Here is a 10,604-nt window from a genome sequence, read left to right on the forward strand (position 1 = left end):
TCTTCCCCCCCCTTTTGTTTTTTAAGAGTGACTTGGCATACTGGGGCGCCTGGATAGCGCAGTCCTTAAGCATCTGCCTTCAGCTCAGGGCGTGATCCTGGCGTTCTGGGGATCGAGTCCCACATCGGGCTACTCCACTGGGAACCTGCTTCTTCCTCTCCCACTGCCCTGCTGTGTTCCCTCTCTCGCTGGCTGTCTCTCTGTCACATAAATAAANCGGCGTTCTGGGGATCGAGTCCCACATCGGGCTACTCCACTGGGAACCTGCTTCTTCCTCTCCCACTGCCCTGCTGTGTTCCCTCTCTCGCTGGCTGTCTCTCTGTCACATAAATAAATAAAATCTTAAAAAAAAAAAAAGAGTGCGGCATAATGGAATCTTTCCCAAACACTCACTCAGTTTTCATTGATAAAGCTCTTTGTTTTTACATTGACATATTTTGTATAACAGTTTTATTTAGATATACGTACAGTGAACTTTACCTTTTTAAAGTGTACAGTTCGTGGCTTTAGTATATCTACAGGTAGTGGCAGGCACAACCACCACTGTCTCATTCCAGAACATTTTCATCTCTCCCCAAAGAAACTCTCCATCAGCAGTTACTCCTCCTTATTTCCCCCTGCTCGGAGCCCCCAGTACCTGCTGAGCTACTTTCTGTTTCTAGAATTGGCCTATTTGGACTCCTTTCACATACCATGTTTTCAAGATTCATCCACTGTAGCGTGTATCCACACTTAGTTTCCTTTTATTGCTGAACAAAAGTCTATATACCACATTTTTTAAATCTACTCATCAGCTGATGGACGTTTGAGTTTCTGCTTTTTGGCTCTTTGGCCTTTTTTCCCATGTTTAATTTTTTAAACAGAATGTAATTTTCAGAACAGTTTTAGATTTACAGGAAAATTGAGCAGGCAGTACAAGATAAAAAGACAGTTGGGTCCCATATCTCCCTCCCCCACACTCAGCATCTTACAATAGTATGGCTCATTTGTTACAATTAGTGAGCCAATACTGATAGATAATCATTACCCAAAGTCTGTAGTTTATTCAGATATCCTTAGTTTTTACCTAGTGTCCTTTTTCTGTTCCAGGATGCCATCCAAGGTGTTGGTTGTCATGTCTCTGTTTGGCTATGACAGTTTTTTAGCCTTTCCTTGTTTTGGTAACCTTGGTAGTTCTCAGGATGATTTCAATTGGGTACATAAGATGCTCCTCTGTTGGAATTTGTCTGTTTTTCTCCTGATTTGATGGGTTGTGGGGAGCGAGATCACAGAATATTATTTTTTATCACATATCAAGGGTATATACTATTAACATAGTCTATGACTATTGATGTTAACATTAATCACCTGATGACCTGGCTGAAGTGTGTGTCAGGTCTCTTCTCTTGTAAGATTATTCACCTGCTCCGCCTGCCCCCATTCTGTAGTCTTTGGAAGGGAGCCGCTCAGCGCTGCCCACCACAGTAAAGGAGTCAGTGTGTTCCACCTCCTCCAGGTGGAGTAGTTCCATTATTTGGAATTCTTCTGCATGGGAGATTTGCTTCTTTCCCCCATTTATTTTTAGGGTCTTGTTTTGTTTTAAAGCAAGCTCTACGTCCAGTGGGGCTCTTGAACTCGGAACCCTGAGATTAAGAGGCACATGCTCTACTGACGGAGCCAGCAGGGGCCCCTCCTTTCCCTCATTTATTGATTTACTTGATCATTAATTTTTATCAGTATGGACACTTGAATATTTATTTTATACTTTGGGTTGTAATCTAATCCTTCCTCAAATTGCCAAGCTTGGGCTCCAGTGTGTGTGGGAGGGCTCTTTCATTTGTCTCCTGTGCCCCCTTTGACGTACCTCCAAGAATGGGGGTTGTTTCCGTTGTTTTGTTTTGGCATGCCTTTCCTTTTCTCCTTTCATTTTTAAATAACCCAAATCCCCACAGAAGTTGACTCTAGGAAAACTAACAATACTCCCTTCCCAGGTAATCGGATTCCTCTGCTGCTGGCAGAAAGGTCCCTTACCTGCAGGGGGTTGACAGGGAGGCAGCTGGGAGCCTGAGTTTGAATAAGACACACCTGTCTCAGCCCTCCTGGGGCTTAGTTAAGTAGATCACACAAGTAGTAATTGGTGAATCTGGGATTCAAACACAAATCTGTTAGGCTCAAAAGTTCTGTCATTTGTCCTACTTCAAGCTACATTTGACTGAGAAGCCTGAAAGGGTGAGAACCTCAGGAGTAGAGGATAAGCTTTTAAAAGACATGAGAGAAAGCAGATTTCAAAATTTTATCCTGAAGGGACAAGCTACTTTGGGTTTTGGGGGGTTTTTTTTGTTTTTGTTTTTTGTTATATTGTGCCCTTTTAGCTGGCTTCTGATTTCTTTCTGAAAATTCATCCTAAATCCAGAGTGGAAGTTTCACTCTGTGACAATCAGTGGCATAATACAATATTTTCATGCCGCATTTTTGTTAGATGTCTTCTCAAATTCTTTTCACTAGTGGGTGGATGTTAAATGATGACTATATACTGTTGCTCAGCATTTCAGCATAAGATCCCTTTCTAGAACACACAATATATTCCACTGAACTGCTACTCCAGTCCCTGAGCAGATAGATTTAAATGAAGCCAATCTAAAAATCCTTACTTCCAAGAATGTCAAGTGAGTTAAACGGAGCTCCTCTGCCGTGTCGCTCCTCCGCCGTATCGCTCCTCCAGTGTAGGCAATGACGACCCAGTAATTTGGCAAAGTACTGAAACTGCACTCTTCCTTTGCCTTATTTAAGTTACAACGTTAGTATTTACTATTATAGTAAAAGTGCTTAATGTTGGCTTTACAAAGGGGGGCAGATAGAGCACATGCGTGAGAGATTGACTCTCAGACTGGTGCATCTCTTGGTGTTCTGAGGCTGTTATTCTGAAAACAGGATTTTTCACACTGGCTCTGTACTGGTTAGGATGTGGCAAAAACAGTGTAGTTGGTCCTGGACATTTAAAAAAATATATCAGTGGTCACTTGTTTTATGAAACCCATTTTAGTTACAGAAGTCTATCTATCCAAGATTGTGACATAAAATATATTTCATACTGTGGTTAAATGTCAAAGGAGTTAGAGAATCACTGATGCAAGGGAACTTTGCTTTAGCTCTCCTGCTTTCCTTCCACCCTGAACTTCCATAACTTAATGCCAAGAACATTTCAGCCTTTTCTGAAAAGCTGAGTCGGGGAGAACATTTTGGGGAGCTAAGGTGGGGAGTAGAAGGGACCATGCAAGCCTCCCTCACATCCCCCTGAGCTCATGGATATACTTAGAACATTAAGAATATTTCAGTTCATCATTCTGGATGAGGACGGAATCCACCAATGAAAATGGGTGAATCACCAGCTATGAAACACGAAAACATACTTTTACTGTTACACATTGTTTTACAGTCAAGCACTGTGTCGACACTTAGTGCCCCCATCCCCCGTTTCTGTCCTCCAAGGGCGAGGCCTGAGTGTCGAGGTAGCCATAGATTGTTGGGTACCATATTTTCCTGCCTCTTCTTTATTTGCACGTTTTCGAAGCGCTTTAACAGCGCATCTTCCTTGCTGGCGGGTGGGTGTAAGAAGGAGGAGGCTGAAGGTTCTTGCCCTGTCGGGTAACGTGCAGAGGACCCTCATCATTGGACTGCGTCGGGAGGAAGTGGGAGCTCTCCGAGGTAGGGGAAGAAGGGGTATAAAGAGGGGAGGGAGCCAACCACATAGAGACTCCAAGAAGCATTAATAAAAGGCAAAGTGCATCTTTGCTGGACGGCGTTGGAAACGAGGAGAAACCAACAGAACACCACCAAAGGACAACCACAAGGGTTTCTGCTTTTTGGAACACTCTTAACCAAGGCCTCCAGCCCAGCCCCCCGCGAGCAAGGTGAGCGGCCGCCACCTCCCCTGCGTCTGCAGGACCTGTTCCTCCATGAACTTGCCAAAACCCGACCGCCTCCACCCCGCACTGCAGCGCAGCCTCCGGAGCTCCGACGGGGAAGACGGTGAGATCGACATCCTGGGAGAGGAGGAAGATGAAGACGAGGAGGAGGAAGAAGAGGCGGAGGAGAGCCAGCGGCTCCTAGAGCAGCTGCAAACGCCCGTCACGAAGGAGGCGCGGCGGGGCGCGGGCGCGCTTCCCGGAGAGAACCCCGAGAGCGGTGGCGCCCGGAGCGACTCCTCCAAGTTTGGCACCAAGTTCAGAGCATCGAGCGGCTGTGCGGCGGCCTCTGGGGACGGCCCGCAGCCCGCGAAGCCGCCCTACTCGTACATCGCGCTCATCACCATGGCCATCCTGCAGAGCCCGCACAAGCGCCTCACGCTCAGCGGCATCTGCGCCTTCATCAGCGGCCGTTTCCCCTACTACCGCCGCAAGTTCCCCGCCTGGCAGAACAGCATCCGCCACAACCTCTCGCTCAACGACTGCTTCGTCAAGATCCCCCGCGAGCCAGGCCACCCCGGCAAGGGCAACTACTGGAGCCTGGACCCCGCCTCCCAGGACATGTTTGACAACGGCAGCTTCCTCCGGCGCAGGAAGCGCTTCAAGCGCCACCACCCGCCCCCGGGAGTCCACCTGCACCACCCCTTGCCCCTGCCCGCCTCGCCCTCCGCCCTGCACGGCCCCTACCCGGGCCTGCTGCTCGGGCCCCCGGCCGCGCAGCAGCCAGTGCCGGGGGCTTACCCCGCCGCCGCCGCCGGGAGCCGCCCGTGCGCGCTGCTGCACCCTCACCCGCTTCGCTACCTGCTGCTGTCGGCCCCGGCCTACGCCGAGACGCCCAAGAAAGCGCAAGGCGCCGACCTGGCCGCCTCCGGCGCGCTCTCGGCACTGCAGACCTCTCTGCGCTCCCAGACTTGGGAGGAGGGCAAGGGGCTGGCGGCGCGGCAGGGAGACAGATGCACCCCCTTCAGCATCGAGAGTATCATGCAAGGGGTCCGGGGAGGGGGCACAAGGGCCGCGCAGAGTCTGCCTCCGACGCCGTGGGGCTACTGCCACCTGCTGCAGCGCCCGTCGTGCCTGTTGCACCACCGGGCCGCTACCCCCTTGCTGCACGTGTCCGCTGCGGCTGCCGCGGCCGCTGCTCGAACGATTTTAGAGCAGCAGCCGCAGCAGCCCCAGCAGCAGGTCTGTACCAGCGGCTGCGCTCCCAGCGAGGGCGCTCTGCTGGGCCAACACCTGTCCGCCCCCGCGGCGCTGTTGGAGTGTCAGCCTGGAGCACAAGGCTCTAGGCTGACCACGGCGGCCAGCCTTTACGGCAGAGAGGGTAGCTTGCCAGCCTGCTGAATAGCATCCACACCCTGTCCTGGCGCTGACTCCGCGGGGCGCACTTGCAGCCAAGCTGCAGCGCAGAGCGATGAGGGGTCCCGCTCTTCTCGCCGTCTGCTCTCACCCATACCACCCAGCACAGCGGGAACAGGACGGGTGCACCTGAATCCCTCATCGGAACCACCACTAACTGAACCACAGTTCGGGTAGCTGCAAAATATTTACAAAGCTCAACTTGGATACTGTTCAGACAACAGAAACATAAACTTCGGAGGGCGGCAGCTCTTGTCCTTTCTTTTCCAGCCTCCACTTGTGGCGGCCAGGGCTTTTCCGCTTATCCATTTCCGAGGAAGTATGAACGTGAGTGGGACATTTTGTTCTGGTTAAAAAAAAAAGAAAGAAATATACAATGTCCAATGCACAACTTGTTTTCCCTTGTTCACTCCCTAGGAATTGTAAATATTAGTCCCAAGTCAAGTGCAAACTACTTACGCTCTTTATTTCTTCCTGAAGTGGATGTGTAATGTGGAATTTTAATTTCAAAACATTTGTTTCTGATCTGTGTGTCTAATGTGTCATCTTCCGTGGAAAGCTGTTAAAATCAAAGCTAGCTATATAGACTAAATAAAATGCGAAATCACTGCACTACATCGTTTATTTCACATTACTTTGCAATAATTGCTTTCTAAATGAAACTTCTTTCAAAACTTAGTTCTTGGGGCACCTGGGTGGCTCAGTCGGTTGAGCATCTGCCTTCTTCTCAGGTCATGATCCCAGGGTCCTGTAATCCAGCCATGCATCTGGCTCCCTGCTTAGCGGGCAGCCCCTCCCCTTCTTGTGCTCTCTCTCTCAAAATCTTTAAAAAAATTAAAAATGAAACTTAGTTCTTTCCTCCCAGTTAAACAGTTTAGTTTTACAATCCATATTCATTTTAGGTATTGGAAACAATTTTCAAAATGACTTTCTAAACTTCCAAATATTTGAAGTTGAAAAGGTCCTGGGATTTAAAATAATGGGATTCTGTATTTATGAAACCGATAGAAGAAAAAGAATTGGAGGGAAATGTAAATACATTCTCCATTTGTTTTTCTTTTTTCTAAAGACGTTGATTTTCCCCCTTTATAAAGTGGAGCACCATTTGAGATCAATTTAGAACGTAGTGATTAACATTTACTAGGGAAAATTAAAAGGCAAATTTTAAAAAGCATTAAAATCTTCAAAAGCAGGGCCAGGGGGAAAAAAGCAAGTATCAAATGAAGCAATTGTATTCTGTACATTTATGATTAAAACAATTTTCTCCTCAGATGGATGCCTTCTAAGGGCTTATAGTCCATTTCTTTAGAACAGAAAGAACTTTGTTGTTGTTGTTTCAAAAAGAATTAAAAGGTATTCTGAAAGAACTTTGCAACCAGAAAGGTTTCACTGTTCGGCTCCAGGTGACCAGTGGGAGGGAAACCAGATGAAGATGCCCATCAGGAAATACTCCCCCAGAGAAAGCAAGTTTCTAGAGACCCTGCCAGACTCCAGGTCCTTAGGGCTCCGGTTTCAAAAGAATTGCGTTCCTTGCTGCTTTGGGAGAAGTCACTTGGTAAGTGTGAGAAGGTCCTTCTCCTTCATCTACCCCGCTGTTCCAGCTGTGAATTTCCAGGAAAGATAGCCACGTTTTTGCAGCCGTTTAATTGGTCCGCTTTTACCCCAGTTTCGCATCTCCTCCCCAGCACTTAGAACTTCTTCACAAGTCCTGCCTGAGATCCTCACCTCCTCCGGGGCTTGCAGTAGTTCAGTTCTGGGGACGTTCTGGAAAGTACGTCCCGGTAGCCGCCTGGACTCGAACTTCCATTCTCCCTCCACCCTGCACGTGCAGTGCAGGCTTAGTTCACACTACCAGCACCGCCGATTCCCTGCAGCAACCCCCTATATTACGGCTGCTGGCGACCCAAAAGCCGCTGCTTCTCCCCGCAGCCACCTTCCCTTCTCACCTTCTGCACCCCAGCTTTAAGATGAGTTTAGCATATTCCGCAGCTCTCGGCGTATTCCAGCCTCCCCCCACCCCCCCCACCCCCGCTCTTTAGTGCGAAACCCTCTTCAGGCCTACATGCGTTCATTTATTCGGTCAACAAACTTCGTGGGAGCATGGGTGGAGCCGCCTCTGAGCCCAGAGCCGATCCTCGGGGCTGACGCCGGTTTCTTCCTTCCCTTTGCCCCAGGCCAGACCAGCACGGTCACGAACATGGGTGTCTGAAGGTCAGAACCCGGCCCAAGGCGGCCCCCACGCTCTTACAAATGAAACCATATAGAACATGAATTTTCAAGAAAAAAGTCAATTCGGTGGAATAAGGAATTAAACGTTGTTCTGCAGTTGCACTTGGCGACGGCGCGAACAGGTCGGGCCTCGAATGGGGCCCGTGGGGTGCCCTTCCCGGCCGCCCAACAACCGCCCGGCTGCTGCGGTTGGCACGAGCCAAGCGGTGAGGAGGAGCCCGGGCCGAGCCCTCACTGGGGGAGGGGCGGCGCGGGGGGCAGGTGGGTCCTCGCAGGGACGTCGGGCGGCTCCCGGGTCCCCGCGGCTGTCAGGGCCACAGAGCGGGTCTGGGGTAAACTCCCGCGCGCGCGAGGCACAGTGCTTCCCAGTTGCGCCGAGGGATCGAGAGGCGGGGTTGCCTTCGACCTTTGGGCTCGTCTTCTTGAGGCCGGGCTGACTGGACACTTCCAGAGCTAGGGGAGCGGAGCTTACCGGCTGGGAGGAGCATACAGGCTGGGGCGAGGGCAGGAGGCAAAGCCGGGAAAGCGATCCCCCCTGGGGTCCCACCGGCTAATAATAGCACGAATGACTAATAATATTCACGACAGCTCCTAACCTTTGTCCTCTGCTCCCTGTCTGTCTGCCAGGCACTGGGCTTCCCTTTAACCCTCCCAGCACCTAGTGGAGAAGACACGCTGGAATCCCCATCGCACAGGTAAGAAGTTTACGACTTAGAGAAACTGAGAAACTCACCACAAGACCCTTAGGCGGTGGCACCAGGCCCTATTTGGTTTCTGAACCGCGAACCCTAAGGGCGCCCGCGACCGTCTCCTGTTGGGCCTCGGGTGGGTCGCGGAGACCGAGGCCTAAACGGAGCGGGTCCCCAAATTGCCGGCTCCCTGCCCCAGGCCCGGCGTGCTGGGAAGTGCTCTTGCCCCCCAGGACCCGCCGCCCCAAGCTCGTGCCGTCGCTTCCCCAGCCCAGCGCGTGCGCTCTGCTCCGCGTTTTTCCGGGAAGTGCTTGGGTGGAGCAGTGAGAAGGTCACGGCCGGGACTGCACCTGGCTGCGTCCGGGTCCACGCCAAACTACGCAACTGGACCCCAGGTAGCCAGCCAGGAGGCAGAGGAGTCATGAGAGTGCGTTTTTCCTCCCCAGTGGGATTTGCGTCCTCTTTCCGCTGGTGAGCGCCAAGAACCCTGGCGCGCCTGGACGTAGTTGGCGGCGGTGCTGCGACCCCCAGTCCGCTTGCTGCGACCCCCAGTCCTCACTCGCCGCCCCCTCCCTGCCGCCGGCCCTCGGTGGTGGAGTTAGGCTGATGGCTGCCCCGCCAGGCCACAGTTCGGCCCGGGAACCTTGACCCTGCGCTCCAGATCGTGCCCAGCTCCAGACACTGGTTCTGCACTGCTCTACAGGGTCGCGATGTGGCCAGGGAGTTGGGCCGCACCTGCCTGGAGAGAGCTAGGGAGGGATGGCGGCGACGCTGGGCTGGGACAGGGCGAGCCCTCAATTCACCCTCAGGTCAGAAGGAATGGCCCCACGGCACGGGAGTGGAGGTGGGGGCCCCTTCGGGCAAGGAGAGGGCGTCTGGGAATCAGGCAACTGAGCTGGCAGAAAGCCATGAGCCTCGGCGCCCTTCGGTGGCCAGCGCGCGTCGCGCAGGTGCGGTATGGCTCGGCGGTAACTTTCTCCGCTACCTGCTCCTGCAGGCTTCGCGTGTCCGTAGTGTTTCAAAAATATTCGTGGGAATGTAGGTAATGTAGCTCTCATCTCCAGTCTGCCTAACCCAGACGCCCCTGCTCCTTTCATGTGGCTTTCACATGCCTTAGAAGCACTAAGGGCAGAAAATCTTGAGAAACAGCAGAAACTAAGAGAAAAGGAGTAAGATCAAAACGGCAGTAAGAACTAACAGGGCTGGGGGCGAGATGAAGCAATTTTCAGCTTTTGAGATTTTGCACCGATCCTTCACCACATTTCACTGAAAGCGTGGGGGGACTCGGCTCTCATTCCCCCTAGCACTGAGGAAGAATGTTCAGAAATGTCTTCTCACGTGAATATCTGATTCCAGTCTGAGCTGTAATCTTACTCTGACTGCTAATGTCCCCTACCTGTAATTTCTACAAAAATAGTTTAGGCTCAATGGCTGTTTTTTCATAACAGCACTGAAATTATTTGTTTCAGGTATTCGTAGATTCCATATACACCACTCGGTTCAAAGAACTTGAACAGATGATAGCTAAAAATACCAAAATCTACCACCCCTCCCCCCCAAAAAAACCCACACCCACGGAAAAATAGGTGTAGGAAAAGCAAAAGGATTTGAGAATCCAGTCTGAAATTCAGTTCAACACCAGTTCCCTGTTGCTCAACTACTTTATTTTTTTTTTAAAGATTTTATTTATTTATTTGTCAGAGAGAGAGAGAGAGAGCACAAGCAGGGGGAGCGGTGGGAGGGGGGGAGAAACAGGCTCCCCGCTGAGCAAGGAGCCCAATGCCAGGCTCAATCCCAGGACCCTGAGCCAAAGGCAGAGGCTTAACCCGCTGAGCCACCCAGGCGTCCCTATTCAACTACTAACATAGTCAAGGTTTATATGTCAAAACGGACGTTTATAAAAGAAATACCTGGATATAAACTTTATTTTCTTATTTGTTCTGGGAATGCAGGAGTATTTCTATTGAAATCAGTAATTAAGAACACTTTGGGATAGTTATGATTTATTCAGCTAGTAAAGCAGTTTCTATTCCCAAATGTGGTCAAAGAGAACAATGAAATTAAATTAAGTGTAAGAGATTTCCTTTTTTTCAGATAATTTTGCTATGAATAGCTATGTCTATATTTAAAGCCATATTTATGACCAGTAGTTCCTAAAAGTAACATGATTATTATTGTGTTACCTGAAGTATCTCTTGTATAAGAGATATTGTGCCATATTTCAAGCGGTGTCTATTTTTCCCTTACATTTTAAGTCTTTTGAAATATATATAATGGAAACTTCCAAACATACACAAATTTGGAGAGATTAGTGTAATTAACCTCCAGGTGCCCCTCACCAAGGCCAACCTGGTTTCATCTTTAGCCTTTATTTTTATTTTTTTTT

The 10,604-nt window shown here is 50.3% G+C and overlaps 1 protein-coding gene across 1 annotated transcript; it reads left to right on the forward strand.

Moving 5' to 3' along the window:
• The first annotated feature begins 342 nt into the window (after positions 1-342).
• LOC100463912 (forkhead box protein D4-like 1) lies at positions 343-5,946 on the forward strand. The gene has a single exon (XM_034647241.1). The coding sequence runs from the start codon at positions 3,936-3,938 to the stop codon at positions 5,283-5,285; it is 1,350 nt and encodes a 449-aa protein (XP_034503132.1). The 5' UTR covers positions 343-3,935; the 3' UTR covers positions 5,286-5,946.
• The last annotated feature ends 4,658 nt before the right edge of the window (positions 5,947-10,604 follow it).

The sequence above is a fragment of the Ailuropoda melanoleuca genome, chromosome 17, assembly GCF_002007445.2.
Source record: "Ailuropoda melanoleuca isolate Jingjing chromosome 17, ASM200744v2, whole genome shotgun sequence".
NCBI lineage: Eukaryota > Metazoa > Chordata > Mammalia > Carnivora > Ursidae > Ailuropoda > Ailuropoda melanoleuca.